The 19,213-nt window shown below is 50.4% G+C and overlaps 1 protein-coding gene across 6 annotated transcripts in view; it reads left to right on the top strand.

Annotated features, from left to right (window-relative positions):
* The window catches only part of ablim2 (actin binding LIM protein family, member 2), a 250,183-nt gene that overhangs the window by 52,045 nt on the left and 178,925 nt on the right, over positions 1 to 19,213 (top strand). For all 6 annotated transcript variants that reach the window (XM_079257457.1, XM_079257456.1, XM_079257458.1 and 3 more), the window contains exon 3: positions 7,824 to 8,007. In XM_079257457.1, the coding sequence (XP_079113583.1) occupies positions 7,824 to 8,007 (184 nt within the window). The remainder of the gene's footprint in view (positions 1 to 7,823; positions 8,008 to 19,213) is intronic.

Raw genomic sequence — 19,213 nt, 5'->3', positions numbered from 1 at the left:
ATCCATCATCCATCCATCATCCATCCATCCATCCATCATCCATCCATCATCCATCCATCCATCATCCATCCATCCATCATCCATCCATCCATCCATCATCCATCCATCATCCATCCATCCATCATCCATCCATCCATCATCCATCCATCCATCCATCATCCATCCATCATCCATCCATCCATCATCCATCCATCCATCCATCCATCATCCATTCATCATCCATCCATCCATCATCCATCCATCCATCATCCATCCATCATCCATCCATCTGCTGGTGCGTACTCCATCAGCCTGGACTACTATCTCATCCCAGACAGGTTTCCAGATGTGAACAGGATGTGTCGGAGCCGGCAGCAGCTGCTGGAAAGAATGTCTTCCATCTCCTGAGAAAACATTCCTGCTTGTATTGTTGTGGTTGGTTTTATGGCGTACTGTATCCTGCTGTAGGACACGTTAAAAAAGTGAGGCGTGCTGGAAAAAACCTGCCCAGCATGTCAGCGTTTATGGGGGTAAGAGCTGGAACGTTTGAGAAGAAAACTGTAACGTGGAGTTTCATTTCTAGGTTTAGGCTAACGCTTGACAGCACGACAATTACACCATAACGCCTGTTTTGATGTTCATCAGTAAAATTCCTCCAACCCCTGAAGGCAGCGGTTTCAGCTGAAACTGCAGAAAAACACAAATCATGTTGATGAGTCGAGGTGCAGATTGTTTTCATATTCATGTGGACACAAACTAAGACCTCCAGCCTCAGTAGACATGCTTTGACATGTGTAATGTCATACCTTCTTGTATTCCCGCATGTCAGTCCACATGTGTTAGTTTGGTATAGTATGGGGTGTGTGTGTGTTTGTTTGACATGTCATACCCTCGCACGCCCTTGCAGGTTTGAGACTTTGTGTGCAGCCATGGAAAGAAACTGAGCAGTACAAACATCGTTAATCTTTTCTGTTGTTCTTTCCAGAAACAAAGGATTGGGGGGAAAAGCCACCAGGGTGGTGTGTGTGTGTGTGTGTGTGTGTGTGTGTGTAAAAATGAAATCAGTCTGACCCCCTTAGGGCATGGCCACTGTGGTGTCATCAAATTGCTATGGTTACCAGGCATAATCAGCTGTGATTTCCTGTCATGCTTTGTTCAAAAACAGACACACCCAACGTATACACACACACACACACACATATACAGATGCTAATACACACTGGTACGTCTGCAGTGGCTGTTAAAGCAAGGCATCACAACTCATTGCAAAGTGTTTGGTGGACCATTTCTTGGTGGTAAATCTGGTACAGATGTAAAACCTCTTCAGAGCACATTTATGAGGAAAACGTATGTTGGACGAGCAGCAGAGCTGACTTTATGGGTTGGGAAAAACCTTCTGTTGCTGTAATCAGAGTGTCATTGCACATTAACACCCCAAACAAAACAACTTTCCCTCAAAGGAATCAGATTTTCCCCCAAACGTAGAGAACTTCACTCCAAACCAAGCTCCTTTCCTTCCATATGAAGCGACTTTACCACAAACAAAACAGACTATACTGTAATGGTTTTCATCTGTGGATGGTTTTTCCCAGCGGTCTCTGAAGGCATCCCTCCTCAGCTCTGATTTGCTGAAGCCTTCCACTTCTGCCACTCTATTTAAGCAGCAAAGCCAGGACTGCTGATTGCTCCTGTTCGTCAGCAGCCTGATAAATGGAATACCTGTTTTCTATGGATTCTGACCCCCTTCCTTAGTTTCTAGTCCCTGCCTGCCTCCGCATTTCCCTGATTTCCCATCCTAGTGGCTTTTCTTGGTGTTTTGGTTCTTGGAGGGTTTTTGGACTCGCCTTGTTCATCTCTGGTGAAAAGAGTATTTTTGTTCCTCGTGGACTTTCTCATTGGATTCATTGCGCCACTTTATTAACCCTCCTATCTTCCTCAGTTGCATTCTTATGTGGATATCCTCTTGGAAGGATCTTTTGCATTCCTCTGAAGAGCCAGCTGCCTGCTTTCTGGATGCCAGTCATTGTTAATAAAATATTCTGCCTGATCCTGAGGTTTCTGATGAGTTTTTGGGTTCCATCTTCTGAGGCGGTCCATTTTCCCAGTGCAGGGGCCACGATTGGACAAAATTTGGGAGATGGATAAGGCATAGGCACGTTTCTTAGAGCTCCTGGTGGCAATGGTATAATACAACTACCCTTTGATTATATAACTCCCTTTCTTAATGCAATACTTTTCCTAACAATTCTGTTTTTACCTGTTTACGCTGTTCTCAGACCTCCGGACGGCTCCAGACCACACACCATTATTGCCAGGGTTCATTTTGCACAAACTAAGATTTTGCGACTTGGGAGACCGACGATGGATTAGGAAGGCCATCGCATCTTGATTTTCCCTGATTACAGAGGAGATGGAACAAAGACGAAACTTCTGTGAGGTGTTGCAGAGAGAGGAACGTTTGACATGGTTCGGTTCCCGGTTAGGCTTCATATTCATCACCAAGGGAAAGTCAAATCATTTAATGATCCTGCTGAAGCCAAAACTTCTTAATTCATCAAAAGTCTTAATGTGGTGCTCTATTTTTACAGTACTAGAAAAAGAGAGCATGAAGACAGTAGACTAGATTGTTTTCCTGGTGGTTTCTGTTCAAACCTTTTCTTTCAACATGTGCTAGTGTGGAGCTGTTAATAGGAAATGTTTCTACATTGTTTGTCTCGAGGCTCCAGATGTGGATGGGGGCCACCCATTTTTGTTTGGGAAAGCAATGGGTGGGGTTCTTTCTGTGTTATTTAGATACTGCTTGTCCCTGTTTCTGTTACTTTTTGCTTTCCTGTTTTGTTTTTCAAACTAAATGTTCTGTATTTGTAATGCAAATGATGTCTCTTGTAAATAACACCTTAGACACTTGTCCCTGGATATGGAGTTTCCGTGGTCTCAATAATCCAGCTAAGTGTGGTAAAATATATTCCTATCTGAAATCAATAAAGTCGGATATTTTATTTTAGCTAGAAACCCATTTCTCAGCGATCCAACACATAATACTCCTGGCAAATTGGATTTCACAGACCTATCAGTCAACTTTTGCATCCAAAGCTAGATGTGTGGTAATACTCTTCCACAAAAATGTGCCTTTTCGTCTTCAATCTGCCACAATCAACACAAACGGCAGGTTCATAATCATAACTGGGTATTTAAATTCTCTTCATGTTACTGGTTAACGTTTATCGACCAAACATGGATGACACAACTTTCTTTTGTAAGCTGTTTGAACTCATCCCAGATGACGACTCAAGCTATATTCTGATCGCAGGTGACTTTAATTGTTGTCTAACCCATATTTAGACAGTCTTCTACACCAGGCATTTCAATGGTACAAACACTTTGATGAAGTCCAAACAAGTGACAGCAACATCCGTCTGATTGGGAGTATTCCTTCTATTCACATGTACATAAATCCTATACATGAATCAATTATTTTTTAGTCCACTCAAGACTGATTTCCAATATCAACCATACAAACTCATGGCATAATATCAGATCATAGCCCTGTTAGTCTTAGCGTAAAGGTGTCTCTTCCAAGAAAAGTCTTTTATTTGCTGCTTTAACCCTTTTTTTTTTTTTTTTTTTACTGAATGGATAAGAAATTTAAACAACACATAAAAACTCAAATCTTGTAGTTCCTTGAGGCCAAGGACAATGGTGAGGTGAGTGACTCGACTATGTGGGAAACACTCAAAGCATATATCAGAGGACTAGTTATTCGACCCAAACTGACACAGAATAAAGCTAAACTGGAAAGGTTAGAAGAGAGTGAATAGGAGCAATTGGCTGTGGACCAGAGCTATTGAAATTCATCGCTGCTATCAGATTATCACATAATTCTAAAATTAGAATATGAATATAATGCTAAGACTATAATGCAAAGACTACTAGCTAGACAACTAAAAGGGGATCAGGCAAAGTGAGCAATCCATAAAATAAAATCCAAATCTGAGCAAGTGCTCACAGATCCAAAAGACTTCAATGAAAGACTCAGAGTTCATCACACATCTACACTTCCAGTTCAGCTGCAACACAAGAAGACTATGATAACTTCTTTAAACTCTATCTTCCAACAGTAGATGTGGTTATAAAAGATTAATTGTAATCTGACTTTACATTGTTTACTTGTTTCATACTTGCATAAATACTTGCTTTATCCTTCTTTAACAAAGTCGACTCCTTAGGACTGCCATTTATAGGGGGATATAAACCCCACTGAATATCCAAAGGCCATGTACAGACACCTTGTAAAGATGGTAGTTTGATCTGCCAGTCTTCAGACACCAGTACCAGGCAACTAATGCTACTCTTACCTACTGGAAGAGTGATTCACTTCCAGCACTCTTGCCCAGAACACATCAACACAACTTAATACTAAAGCAGTCCCTACCAATCCTAAACCAGATAAAGACAGCTTGTCAGCCATTGTCACGGGACTCCTCACAGGCTCCCGAGGTGCCGAGCAGGTGTGGGCATTCTCATCAGCCCCCAGCTTGGTGCCTGCACGTTGGGGTTTACCCCGGTGGATGAAAGGGTAGTTTCCCTCCGCCTCCGGGTGGGGGGGCGGGTCCTGACTGTTGTCTGTGCTTATGCACCGAACAGCAGTTCAGAGTACCCACCCTTTCTGGGGTCCTTGGAGGGAGTGCTGGAGGGTGCTCCTTCTGGGGACTCCATTGTTCTGCTGGGGGACTTCAATGCTCACGTGGGCAATGACAGTGAGACCTGGAGGGGAGTGATTGGGAGGCATGGTCCCCCCCCTCTGAACCCAAATGGTGTTTTGTTATTGGACTTCTGTGCTCGTCATGGATTGTCCATAACGAACACCATGTTCCAACATAAGAGTGTACATATGTACACCTGGCATCAGGAGTCCCTGGGCTGCAGTTCCATGATGGATTTTGTAGTCGTATCGTCGGACCTGCGGCCACATGTCTTGGACACTTTGGTGAAGAGGGGGGCGGAGCTTCAACTGACCACCACCTGGTGGTGAGTTGGCTCAGATGGTGGGGGAGGAAGCCGGTCAGATCTGGCAGGCCCAAACGTGTTGTGAGGGTCTGCTGGGAACGTCTGGCTGAGTCCCCCGTCAGAGTGAGCTTCAACTCCCACCTTCAGCAGAGCTTCAACCATGTCCCGAGTGAGGCGGGGGACATTGAGTCCGAATGGGCTGTGTTCCGTGCCTCTATTGCTGAGGCGGCCGGCCGGAGCTGTGGCTGTAAGGTCGTTGGTGCCTGTCGTGGCGGTAATCCCAGGACTCGTTGGTGGACACCAGCAGTGAGGGATGCCGTCAAGCTGAAGAAGGAGTCCTATCGGGCCTTCTTGGCCTGTGGGACTCTGGAGGCAGCTGATGGGTACCGGCGGGCTAAGCGGCATGCGGCTTCGGCTGTTGCCGAGGCAAAAACTCGGGCATGGGAGGAGTTCGGCGAGGCCATGGAGAAAGACTTCCGGACGGCTTCGAGGAGATTCTGGTCCACCATCCGGCGGTTCAGGAGGGGCAAGCAGTGCTCCATCAACACTGTGTACAGTGGAGATGGGGAGCTGCTGACCTCAACTCGGGACGTTGTGGGTCGGTGGAAGTAATACTTCGAAGACCTCCTCAATCCTACCAACACGTCTTCCGACGAGGAAGCAGAGCTGGTGGACTCAGGGGTGGACTCTCCTATCTCTGGGGCTGAAGTCGCTGAGGTGGTCAAAAAGCTCCTTGGCGGCAAGGTCCCGGGGGTGGATGAGATCCGCCCGGAGTTCCTTAAGGCTCTGGATGCTGTGGGGCTGTCCTGGCTGACACGCCTCTGCAGCATCGCATGGACATCGGGGGCAGTACCGCTGGACTGGCAGACTGGGGTGGTGGTCCCCCTTTTTAAGAAGGGGGACCGGAGGGTGTGTTCCAATTACAGGGGAATCACACTCCTCAGCCTCCCTGGTAAGGTCTATTCAGGGGTCCTGGAGAGGAGGGTCCGCCGGATAGTCGAATCCCGGATTGAGGAGGAGCAGTGTGGTTTTCGTCCTGGTCGCGGAACAGTGGACCAGCTCTATACCCTCTTTGGGGTCCTGGAGGGGGCATGGGAGTTTGCCCAACCAGTCTACATGTGCTTTGTGGACCTGGAGAAGGCGTTCGACCGTGTCCCCCGGGGGCTCCTGTGGGGGGTACTCCGGGAGTATGGGGTACCAGACCCCCTTGTACGAGCTGTCCGGTCCCTGTACGACAGGTGTCAGAGCTTGGTCCGCATTGCCGGTAGTAAGTCGGATGTGTTTCCGGTGAGGGTAGGGTCTGGGCTTCCCTGCTTAGGCTGCTGCCCCCGCGACCCGACCCCGGATAAGTGATGAATGGGTCTTTCCTGTTTAGTTCCCTTGTGTCTTGTTTCTTGTTTAGCCTTTGTTCCCATTCATGAGATTCACCTGGACGCAATAGTTGATTTATTACACCTGTGTCTAGCTTTCCCTGCATTGATACCCCTTGGTTTCTGTTCCCATTGCTGGTCCATTGTGTGTGCTTGTGTTAGCTTGTGCCTCAGTCAGTCTTCTGCCTTGGTTTAACGTAATGAACCTGATTTCTGGAATGTAGTCAGCCGTCTGCCTCCATCTCTGCGTTTGGGTCCAGACCTCCTCGTCTCCACAGTAAATCTCCTTCACAGTCAGGAGCAAAGAAGGTTATTTTCTCCCACAGAGGACTTGAACTGCTTGAAACCTTTTGTTTTCCTCACATCTCCTTTCAACACATTTATATAATACTTGCCTATAAGACACCTCGGCGCGATGGGTTGGGTTTCTGGAGTTTAGAAGGACCAAGAATAATCTAAATATTATTTTAATCCTGAGAGAGGATGTGGAGGTGATGGAGGACTGTAGATACCTGTTCACCTTGACCACAGAATGATCTGGAAATGCAGCAGGGAAGCTGTCCACCCACCAAACCCTAACCCCTAACCAAACAGACTCAACTACCGGCGGCAGCTTGGGTCTATCTTCCAAAAGTCTGTGATGGAGAGTACTGTTTGCTAGCTGAAAAAAGTTGCACGAAGGCATAGTGGCCTCACAGTAAGTAGGTCGCTGGTTCAAGCCTCAGCTGGGAATTGAATGATGGTATTTCTGTGTGGAGTTTGCATGTTCTCCCCGTGTCTACCCGGGTTCTCTCTGAGTCCTCCGGCTTCCTCCCACCGTCCAAAGACATGCATGCTTGGTTAACTGGTTATTATAAATCCTCCCTAGGAGTGTGTCTGAGTGTGAATGGTTGTTTGTCTCTCTGTGATGGACTGGCGACCTGTCCAGGTGTTCCTGCCTCTCACCCGGTGACTGCTGGGATAGACTTCACCTTCCCTGCGACATTTAATGTCCTCTGATGTGGGCGCTCCTCTGGAGCCTCCATATAACATAGTAATTAAAAAAATGTTTTCAGTCAGAGGTTTCTTCAGCTTTGCTGCAAGAGAAGTACGGTGGAACTTCCTGCTCAAACGGAAAACTTTTTTTTATTCATTACTGATTAGAAATTTCTTTTTTCTATTTGTTTTCTACTGCAGTAGAAAAATCAATTTATGGATTAATGATGTATTTTCCATCTTCATCTGTCATTGTCTCGCAAAATTATGAGCCTGGTAACAGACTTCAATAAATAAAACCTGAAGCCATCTGAAGAGACTTGCAGCTAAAGGGACCATCACATTATGTCCTTGAGCTGATGCCTCGTGTACTTGAATCTTATCCATTTAATTTTGCTCTGCATTGCTCACTAATAAGCTCCACATGGATAATGTTCTTTTCTTTCTCCTTTCCCTCTCTCATTCCTCCACCTTCTCCCACCAACTGCCCAGTCTGTGGTTGTGAACTCGCCCAGGGAGGCTTCTTTGTGCGGCAGGGTGAATACATCTGCACTGCAGACTACCAGCGCCTGTATGGGACTCGTTGCTTCAGCTGTCAGGACTTCATCGAGGGGGAGGTGGTGTCAGCCCTGGGAAAGACCTACCATCCCCGCTGTTTCGTCTGTGCATCATGCAAGTAAGAACTAGGAAAATGTGTGAAATCCAGCTGCACTGAACTCAGATGTTTCCTAATGGAACTCATCGTAGGTTTATAGGGTTAAATATTTCTTTTCTTTTCTTATTTGTTGTCTAATATGTTCATATGTTTATTTAGCATGTAATCAACAAATCAAAGGCTGCTGTATTGTGTGTGAATCCTGTTTAAAAGAAAAAGAAATTTACAGACAAGCAGCAGTACCATAAGCTGGAAAAATCCTGTATATTTAGGACGTTGTCGGCTGCCTGACAGAACTGAATGTAATCAGCCTTTCTGCTGTAACATGCAAGCTTTATCTTCAGGATGGCCTGAGGGCAAATGTTGATTCAAAGTTTTAAAGTTAGCACCAGTGAGTTGTTCCACACAGTTTACAAAGCATTGTATTGCTTTACATCAAATGTGTTACTGAGGGATTCCACCAGGGGACAGAACTGGGACCAGATCGGTTTGCTAAATATATAAAGATACACAGCGGCATTGGTGAGTCCAAAGGGCAACACCGGAGGCCTAAAGTTACCCTGAAGAGTGTTAAATGCAGTTTTTTACTCATATTCCGTTTTGACTTGAACCCGATGATGAAAATTCGTCAGATCAAGCTCGGTGAAGATGGTAGAACCAGAGAGGGCATCAAAGGCAGAATCGATTAGTGACGGGGGGATACTTATTCCTGACGGTGATTTCATTCAAACCTATAATTGAGACAAGGAAGAGTTTTGTCCTTCTTAAACACAAAGAAGAAACCTGCTCCCAGTGGTGATTCAGATGGTCTTATTATGCCAGTCAAGAGATTCATTCATATATTTTTCCATGGTCTGTTTCTCAGGTCTGGAAATGCTGTGTAAATGGCTGCAGGGTAAAGGAGGCCAATGTCAATGGTGCAATCATAAGGTCTGAGAGGAGGCAAAGACAAGGCCTTGGTTTTGCTGAAGACCTCAGCTAGATCTTGGTACTCAGTAGGAACAAGTAGATCAGAGGCTTTACTCTAACTGCTTAGAGTTGTGGTAGATGGCACAGCTGCCTCCAGCAAGACTGATGACATTTTGTACTCCAGTTATAAATAGACCCGGTGTCTAACTCATCATGCAGATTGTGAAGTGACAGCCAGGAATGTCCAAGTACTAAGTGGGAGTCAGATGCTGAGATTAGCATAACTCAATAAACTCTGAATGGTTTCCAGATAATTTCCTTTTAACAGGAATTGTAGCATGAGTTACCTGAGCGATAACTTCACCATCAGAGGCATTTGCAGTCACAGGATGAGGAAGAGGTGTACAGGGTATCCCAGCCCTGTCAGCTATCTGTAAGTCCAGAAACTTGGCTTCTGCATCAGAATCAATCAAAGCCAGAACTGTGAGAGTTTGATCATGATAAGTTAGGTTTGCTTCAATTTGGGCTTTGGTTTGGGTGACTAAGGATTGGTCTGCCTTGCTTGCCAGTACAAGAAATGCAGCTGCCTCTGCTATTCAGCCAGAGAGAGATGGACTCTTCCCAACTGCATGGGCTCCTCTGTGGTGGCAAGAACAGATGGAGGCCTCAGGGAAGGTAGAGGAATGAGAGTATGGGATTGTCTCAGAGGTGGTGATGAGCAGCATCCTTGTCGCTTGTTGTCTCTCCCAGAGATGATTGTCTATTTCAATGGCCAAAGAGATGATCTAATCCAAAGCCACATGGGTAACCAACTCATCTTTCAGAGTTTCTGACAGGCAGGTAAAAAATTATCCACTAAAGTCTCAATTTTCCATTTGAGTCTGGTGCCAGAGTGTTGTAAGAGGGGGCCAGTTGGATCCAAAGAGCGACACAGTCGGGGTTCCAGAAAATGGTTTTATTAGGTATCTCCAGATCCTGGTGATTTCTCCAGCAGGATCTGGAAGACTGGCGGACTGGCAAACAGCAGGAGGTAGCAGACAAGCAGGAGAGCGAGCGGGCAGGCAGACAAGCTGGTAGGCAAACTGGCAGGCAGGCAGGTAGCGACAACAGACTGGCAGGCTGAATCTCTGACAGGAGGAAGACAGTATTACAGGTTACTGACTGGAGTTGTGCATGGAGCAGAATAAGCAGGGCTGTTTACCACAGGGCAATCAACAATCTGGTGCTGGGCAGCAGGCTGAGCCGGTCTTAAGTATGCTGTCGCTGATTTCCAGAATGCAGATCAGGTGTGCTCCAGTTGTCAGATGCCGACCACGCTCACCAGGAAACAGGAATCCCCACACAGAGTTTGGAACTCCACAGAGAACTTGGCCACACATAAGTCTTCCTGTCATAAATACATGAGGCTTTTAGTGGGATGTCAAAGACCTTTCTCGTTTCTCCTGAGAATTCCCTGTATGTTAAAGTACCAAGCAGTTCCTAGATATGCCTCTACCCAGGTCAAAGTCCTTGACTCATGAAAGATCATTGGATCTTGGGTCTGTCAGACCAGTAAGTGCATGATCAAAAACAAGTGAGCACTGTAAGAAGAATGTTATGCATTTACCTAAATCCCTGTAGAATAGTTTAGGATTCGGGATGTGAACTTCTTGAATTGGCATGGACAATGGTGGTACAGTTAGAAGCCGAAGCCGTAGCTGTAGAGACAGAAATCTGAGAAAACTGGTTAAGAATGGATGTCATTTTATTGCTTATCTCATTCAACTTGGATTGCATGGCTTGCTGAGTACCTGTGAATGTTGGCCATGGAAATTCCCCTGAGAGGAGACAGCAAAAAATAATTCATTTCCAGCCTCGAGTCTCCTGGCATCCATGGTAGTTTGATCCACCGGGTCCATAGTTATGGTTGGATTGTTCTGTCACAAGCCAGACCTGACCGGCAGCCTCCCCCACCATCTGAACCAACTCGCCAGATTTTCCTGGTGCCAGGTATACATTTGGACACTCATATTTCAAGCAAGGTGTTTGTTATGGTTAATCTGTGGCGAGCACAGAAGTCCAACAACAAAACAGCACTTGGGTTCGGGTGGCCTCCCAATCACTCCTTTCCAGGTCTCAGTTGGCGCATTTCCATTACACCTAGATGTTTCCATTACACCTAGATTTTGCTAAATATTGCAATAAAAAAACGCTTAGGGAAACACCTACATTTTGAAAAAAAGTCTCAAATGTCGCAAAAAAGTGTTTATACTCTCATGAGGTGGTTTTTCAGACATTTCTATATAGAAATATATTGCAAAGATGTAATGGAAATACTTTTTCAGCATTTACGTGTCCCCAGACGTGATGTGGAGGGTCATGGCCGGTTCATGGCTTGGTGCAGAACAAACAACAGCAAATGAGGGAGAAAAGCTTCGAAGCTTCGAAAGGCAATTTTTGTGCAGCAAGTAAAAAAACCCCCAAATAACGTTACGTGCCAATTTGCATAAACCAAGATTTTTGTCAAATCTCGTGAGAGTAGATTTGATGAGACTAGATGCTAATGCTCTAAACCCTGTTCAATGGAAACAAATCTCTGTTATTGTTTGTCAAAACTTAGAAATATTGCCTTAATTTTGCAAAAAAAAAAAATGTAATGGAAACCCAACCATTGTCATTGCCCACATGAACATTGAAGTCCCCCAGCAGAGCAATGGAGTCCCCAGAGGGAGCACCCTCCAACACTCCTGCCAAGGACTCCAGAAAGGGTGGGTACTCTGAACTGCTGTTCGGTGCATAAGCACAGACAACAGTCAGGACCCGTCCCCCCACTTGGCCTGCTCGGGAAACAAAAACATGAGCCCATGACCCAACCAGAGAGAACAATTCATCCTACACATATTGCAACATATTTGGTGTTCATATGACCAACCCCGTCTACTGTGCTACTTTAATGTCCCTTTCTGAGAAAATTCATTACAAGTTTTTTTCTGACATCACCATGTTTGCAACCATTCAAACATAAAGCATACCTCGGAGCATGAGGGCAGTGGTGTTTGACAATGTTTCATAAGATTTAAAATGGCTGAACCAATTTATGTAAAGTGACCATCAACTGACCTTTATCTCTCACTAGTATTGTGATTGGATCTCTTCCAAACTCATGCTTCCCACTATCAGAATCACTTTATTGTCATTGTACAAGTACAATGAAATAGGAGGAAACAATCCTTTAAGGTGGTTGGGGAGCACTGAGCTGCTGCATCTATGCATGCCATCATTTAATAAAATGAAGTCAGATCAAATCTTGTCTCTTCTGAATATGTTTTAGTCTTTATTTGATGGCAAAGTGTTGGTGCACTTTGTTCTTGTGTATTAGTTATGTTGTTGCTGCTTGGTCTTATCAGATAAAAGTTGTTATTTGGGGACATCTGCAGTGAAAACTGGGTTGACTCCTAATGGGTGGCATGAATCTGCAGAGACAGTGAGATAGTTTTCCAGCTCTGCTGTGGTGTTACATACAGTTATAGTGCATGTACAAATATAGAAAAGCACATGAAGACACGTGTCATTGCGCATTCCTCACCTGTTTTAGGTTGTGCACATGCTTTCCCTTTGCTGTGTGTGTGGTGAAGCCAGTGCTGTTTCTCATGAACAGGAAGGTGATGAGATCTTTTCTCTGGCTGGAATTTAAGTGTGTGTTCAGTCAGTGGCCTCTCAGCCCACTCCCACAGCTGGTGTTGAGTGTCTTTTGAACATGGGAGTGGATTTTTTTTATTGTGCACGTGAGTGTGTGTGCAGATTTGACCCCCTCTTATCATACTTTGGTGACCCCTTTGCTGGACCTAAGATCAGAATGTTCCAGTGAGGCATTTGAGGTTTGTAATGTGATCGGCTAACATTTGTGCTTCTCTTATAACAAATATTGCTTTTGTGGCGGCACACACTCAGGCTTATTGTGAGAAATGTAAAAACAGAGCCGGGAAGGCACAAATGCAGTTTGACATGAGGAATCAGACTCCGCTGGATGTGTGTGTGTTAAAGTTAATCATTATAATTCATCCATAATACTCCCTGTTAGTGTTTATTCCAGTATGATTAAACTCAGTTCATGGAAAATAAAACATGGAATGGGATTTTATACAACAAAGAATGGGAGTTACTGTGGGTAGGATGAGGCCAAACTACAATCGATAATTTGTTTGAACTTTTCTGTTTATAATACTGAGTCTCCAGGTTCCAGACCTGAAGGCCGAGTCTCCAGGTTCCAGACCTGGTGGCCGAGTCTCCAGGTTCCAGACCTGAAGGCCGAGTCTCCAGGTTCCAGACCTGATGGCCGAGTCTCCAGGTTCTAGACCCGATGGCCGAGTCTCCAGGTTCCAGACCTGACGGCCGAGTCTCCAGGTTCTAGACCCGATGGCCGAGTCTCCAGGTTCCAGACCTGACGGCCGAGTCTCCAGGTTCCAGACCTGACGGCCGAGTCTCCAGGTTCCAGACCTCACGGCCGAGTCTCCAGGTTCCAGACCTGACGGCCGAGTCTCCAGGTTCTAGACCCGATGGCCGAGTCTCCAGGTTCCAGACCTGACGGCCGAGTCTCCAGGTTCCAGACCTGACGGCCGAGTCTCCAGGTTCCAGACCTGACGGCCGAGTCTCCAGGTTCCAGACCTCACGGCCGAGTCTCCAGGTTCCAGACCTGACGGCCGAGTCTCCAGGTTCTAGACCCGATGGCCGAGTCTCCAGGTTCCAGACCTGACGGCCGAGTCTCCAGGTTCCAGACCTGACGGCCGAGTCTCCAGGTTCCAGACCTCACGGCCGAGTCTCCAGGTTCCAGACCTGACGGCCGAGTCTCCAGGTTCTAGACCCGATGGCCGAGTCTCCAGGTTCCAGACCTGACGGCCGAGTCTCCAGGTTCCAGACCTGACGGCCGAGTCTCCAGGTTCTAGACCCGATGGCCGAGTCTCCAGGTTCCAGACCTGATGGCCGTGTCTCCAGGTTCTAGACCCGATGGCCGAGTCTCCAGGTTCCAGACCTGATGGCCGAGTCTCCAGGTTCCAGACCTCACGGCCGAGTCTCCAGGTTCTAGACCCGATGGCCGAGTCTCCAGGTTCCAGACCTGACGGCCGAGTCTCCAGGTTCCAGACCTGACGGCCGAGTCTCCAGGTTCCAGACCTGACGGCCGAGTCTCCAGGTTCCAGACCTCACGGCCGAGTCTCCAGGTTCCAGACCTGACGGCCGAGTCTCCAGGTTCTAGACCCGATGGCCGAGTCTCCAGGTTCCAGACCTGACGGCCGAGTCTCCAGGTTCCAGACCTGACGGCCGAGTCTCCAGGTTCTAGACCCGATGGCCGAGTCTCCAGGTTCCAGACCCGATGGCCGAGTCTCCAGGTTCCAGACCTGATGGCCGTGTCTCCAGGTTCTAGACCCGATGGCCGAGTCTCCAGGTTCCAGACCTGATGGCCGAGTCTCCAGGTTCCAGACCTGACGGCCGAGTCTCCAGGTTCTAGACCCGATGGCCGAGTCTCCAGGTTCCAGACCTGACGGCCGAGTCTCCAGGTTCCAGACCTGACGGCCGAGTCTCCAGGTTCTAGACCCGATGGCCGAGTCTCCAGGTTCCAGACCTGACGGCCGAGTCTCCAGGTTCTAGACCCGATGGCCGAGTCTCCAGGTTCCAGACCTGACAGCCTAGTCTCCAGGTTCCAGACCTGATGGCCGAGTCTCCAGGTTCTAGACCTGACGGCCGAGTCTCCAGGTTCCAGACCTGATGGCCGAGTCTCCAGGTTCCAGACCTGGTGGCCGAGTCTCCAGGTTCCAGACCTGGTTGCCGAGTCTCCAGGCTCCAGACCTGGTGGCCGAGTCTCCAGGTTCCAGACTTAGTGGCGGAGTCTCTAGGTTCCAGACCAAGTGGCTGAGTCTCCAGGTTCCAGACCTGGTCGCCGAGTCTCCAGGTTCCAGACCCGGTGGCCGAGTCTCCAGGTTCTAGACTTGTTGGCCAAGTCTCCAGGTTTCAGACTTGTTGGCCAAGTCTCCAGGTTTCAGACTTGTTGGCCAAGTCTCCAGGTTTCAGACCAGGTGGCCGAGTCTCCAGGTTCCAGACCCAGTGGCTGAGTCTGCAGGTTCCAGACCCGGTGGCTGAGTCTCCAGGTTCCAGACCCGGTGGCCCAGTCTCCAGGTTCCAGACCCGGTGGCCCAGTCTCCAGGTCCCAGACTTGTTGGCCGAGTCTCCAGGTTCTAGACCCGGCGGCCGAGTCTCCAGGTGTCAGACCTGGTGGCCGAGTCTCCAGGTTCCAGACCTGGTCGCCGAGTCTCCAGGCTCCAGACCTGGTGGCCGAGTCTCCAGGTTCCAGACTCAGTGGCCAAGTCTCCAGGTTCCAGACCCGGTGGCCGAGTCTCCAGGTTCCAGACTTGTTGGCCAAGTCTCCAGGTTCTAGACCCGATGGCCGAGTCTCCAGGTTCCAAACCTGATGGCAAAGTCTCCAGGTTCTAGACCCGATGGCCGAGTCTCCAGACTCCAGACCCGGAGGCCGAGTCTCCAGGTTCCAGACCCGGTGGCCGAGTCTCCAGGTTCCAGACTTGTTGGCCAAGTCTCCAGGTTCCAGACCTGGTGGCTGAGTCTCCAGGTTCCAGACCAGGTCGCCGAGTCTCCAGGTTCCAGACCCGGTGGCCGAGTCTCCACGTTCCAGACATGATGGCCGAGTCTCCAGGTTCCAGTCCTGACAGCCGAGTCTCCAGGTTCCAGACCTGATGGCCGAGTCTCCAGGTTCCAGACCTGATGGCCGAGTCTCCAGGTTCCAGACCTGGTGGCCGAGTCTCCAGGTTCCAGACCTGGTTGCCGAGTCTCCAGGCTCCAGACCTGGTGGCCGAGTCTCCAGGTTCCAGACTTAGTGGCGGAGTCTCCAGGTTCCAGACCAAGTGGCTGAGTCTCCAGGTTCCAGACCTGGTGGCCGAGTCTCCAGGTTCCAGACCTGGTCGCCGAGTCTCCAGGCTCCAGACCTGATGGCTGAGTCTCCAGGTTCTAGACCCGATGGCCGAGTCTCCAGACTCCAGACCCGGAGGCCGAGTCTCCAGGTTCTAGACCCGATGGCCGAGTCTCCAGGTTCCAGACCTGATGGCCGAGTCTCCAGGTTCTAGACCCGATGGCCGAGTCTCCAGGTTCCAGACCTGATGGCCGAGTCTCCAGGTTCTAGACCCGATGGCCGAGTCTCCAGGTTCCAGACCTGACGGCCGAGTCTCCAGGTTCCAGACCTGACGGCCGAGTCTCCAGGTTCTAGACCCGATGGCCGAGTCTCCAGGTTCCAGACCTGACGGCCGAGTCTCCAGGTTCTAGACCCGATGGCCGAGTCTCCAGGTTCCAGACCTGATGGCCGAGTCTCCAGGTTCCAGACCTGACGGCCGAGTCTCCAGGTTCTAGACCCGATGGCCGAGTCTCCAGGATCCAGACATGATGGCCGAGTCTCCAGGTTCCAGACCTGACGGCCGAGTCTCCAGGTTCTAGACCTGATGGCCGAGTCTCCAGGTTCCAGACCTGACGGCCGAGTCTCCAGGTTCCAGACCTGATGGCCGAGTCTCCAGGTTCCAGACCTGATGGCCGAGTCTCCAGGATCCAGACATGATGGCCGAGTCTCCAGGTTCTAGACCTGATGGCCGAGTCTCCAGGTTCCAGACCTGATGGCCGAGTCTCCAGGTTCCAGACCTGATGGCCGAGTCTCCAGGTTCCAGACATGATGGCCGAGTCTCCAGGTTCCAGACCTGACAGCCGAGTCTCCAGGTTCCAGACCTGATGGCCGAGTCTCCAGGTTCTAGACCTGATGGCCGAGTCTCCAGGTTCCAGACCTGATGGCCGAGTCTCCAGGTTCCAGACCTGATGGCCGAGTCTCCAGGTTCCAGACCTGACAGCCGAGTCTCCAGGTTCCAGACCTGATGGCCGAGTCTCCAGGTTCCAGACCTGATGGCCGAGTCTCCAGGTTCTAGACCTGATGGCAGAGTCTCCAGGTTCCAGACCTGATGGCCGAGTCTCCAGGTTCTAGACATGGTGGCCGAGTCTCCAGGTTCCAGACCTGGTCGCCGAGTCTCCAGGCTCCAGACCTGGTGACCGAGTCTCCAGGTTCCAGACTTAGTGGCGGAGTCTTTAGGTTCCAGACCAAGTGGCCGAGTCTCCAGGTTCCAGACCCGGTCGCCGAGTCTCCAGGTCCCAGACCTGATGGCCGAGTCTCCAGGCTCCAGACCTGACGGCCGAGTCTTCAGGTTCTAGACCCGATGGCCGAGTCTCCAGGTCCCAGACCTGATGGCTGAGTCTCCAGGTTCCAGACCTGATGGCCGAGTCTCCAGGTTCCAGACCTGGTGGCCGAGTCTCCAGGTTCCAGACCTGGTTGTCGAGTCTCCAGGCTCCAGACCTGGTGGCCGAGTCTCCAGGTTCCAGACTTAGTGGCGGAGTCTCTAGGTTCCAGACCAAGTGGCTGAGTCTCCAGGTTCCAGACCTGGTGGCCCAGTCTCCAGGTTCCAGACCCGGTGGCCCAGTCTCCAGGTCCCAGACTTGTTGGCCGAGTCTCCAGGTTCTAGACCCGGCGGCCGAGTCTCCAGGTTCCAGACCTGATGGCCGAGTCTCCAGGTTCTAGACCTGATGGCAGAGTCTCCAGGTTCCAGACATGGTGGCCGAGTCTCCAGGTTCCAGACCTGGTCGCCGAGTCTCCAGGCTCCAGACCTGGTGACCGAGTCTCCAGGTTCCAGACTTAGTGGCGGAGTCTCTAGGTTCCAGACCAAGTGGCCGAGTCTCCAGGTTCCAGACCCGGTCGCCGAGTCTCCAGGTTCCAGACCTGATGGCCGAGTCTCCAGGCTCCAGACCTGACGGCCGAGTCTTCAGGTTCTAGACCCGATGGCCGAGTCTCCAGGATCCAGACCTGGTTGCCGAGTCTCCAGGCTCCAGACCTGGTGGCCGAGTCTCCAGGTTCCAGACTTAGTGGCGGAGTCTCTAGGTTCCAGACCAAGTGGCTGAGTCTCCAGGTTCCAGACCTGGTCGCCGAGTCTCCAGGTTCCAGACCCGGTGGCCGAGTCTCCAGGTTCTAGACTTGTTGGCCAAGTCTCCAGGTTTCAGACTTGTTGGCCGAGTCTCCAGGTTTCAGACCAGGTGGCCGAGTCTCCAGGTTCCAGACCCAGTGGCTGAGTCTCCAGGTTCCAGACCCGGTGGCCCAGTCTCCAGGTTCCAGACCCGGTGGCCCAGTCTCCAGGTCCCAGACTTGTTGGCCGAGTCTCCAGGTTCTAGACCCGGCGGCCGAGTCTCCAGGTTCCAGACCCGGTGGCCGAGTCTCCAGGTTCTAGACTTGTTGGCCAAGTCTCCAGGTTTCAGACTTGTTGGCCAAGTCTCCAGGTTTCAGACCTGATGGCCGAGTCTCCAGGTTCCAGACCCAGTGGCTGAGTCTCCAGGTTCCAGACCCGGTGGCCCAGTCTCCAGGTTCCAGACCCGGTGGCCCAGTCTCCAGGTCCCAGACTTGTTGGCCGAGTCTCCAGGTTCTAGACCCGGCGGCCGAGTCTCCAGGTTCCAGACCTGATGGCCGAGTCTCCAGGTTCCAGACCTGACGGCCGAGTCTCCAGGTTCTAGACCCGATGGCCGAGTCTCCAGGTTCCAGACCTGATGGCCGAGTCTCCAGGTTCCAGACCTGATGGCCGAGTCTCCAGGATCCAGACATGATGGCCGAGTCTCCAGGTTCCGGACCTGATGGCCGAGTCTCCAGGTTCCAGACCTGATGGCCGAGTCTCCAGGTTCCAGACCTGATGGCCGAGTCTCCAGGTTCCAGACCCGGTGGCCGAGTCTCCACGTTCCAGACCTGACAGCCGAGTCTCCAGGTTCCAGACCTGATGGCCGAGTCTCCAGGTTCCAGACCTGATGGCCGAGTCTCCAGGTTCCAGACCTGACGGCCGAGTCTCCAGGTTCCAGACCTGACGGCCGAGTCTCCAGGTTCCAGACCTGAAGGCCGAGTCTCCAGGTTCTAGACCCGATGGCCGAGTCTCCAGGTTCCAGACCTGACGGCCGAGTCTCCAGGTTCCAGACCTGATGGCCGAGTCTCCAGGTTCCAGACCTGACGGCCGAGTCTCCAGGTTCCAGACCTGACGGCCGAGTCTCCAGGTTCTAGACCCGATGGCCGAGTCTCCAGGTTCCAGACCTGACGGCCGAGTCTCCAGGTTCCAGACCTGACGGCCGAGTCTCCAGGTTCTAGACCCGATGGCCGAGTCTCCAGGTTCCAGACCTGATGGCCGAGTCTCCAGGTTCTAGACCCGATGGCCGAGTCTCCAGGTTCCAGACCTGACGGCCGAGTCTCCAGGTTCCAGACCTGACGGCCGAGTCTCCA

The sequence above is a fragment of the Telmatherina bonti genome (genome assembly GCF_933228915.1).
Source record: "Telmatherina bonti genome assembly, chromosome: 18".
In the NCBI taxonomy this organism is placed as follows: domain Eukaryota; kingdom Metazoa; phylum Chordata; class Actinopteri; order Atheriniformes; family Telmatherinidae; genus Telmatherina; species Telmatherina bonti.
The sequence above is the reverse complement of the archived record's forward strand: the minus strand, read 5'-3'. Positions and strand labels throughout refer to the sequence as shown.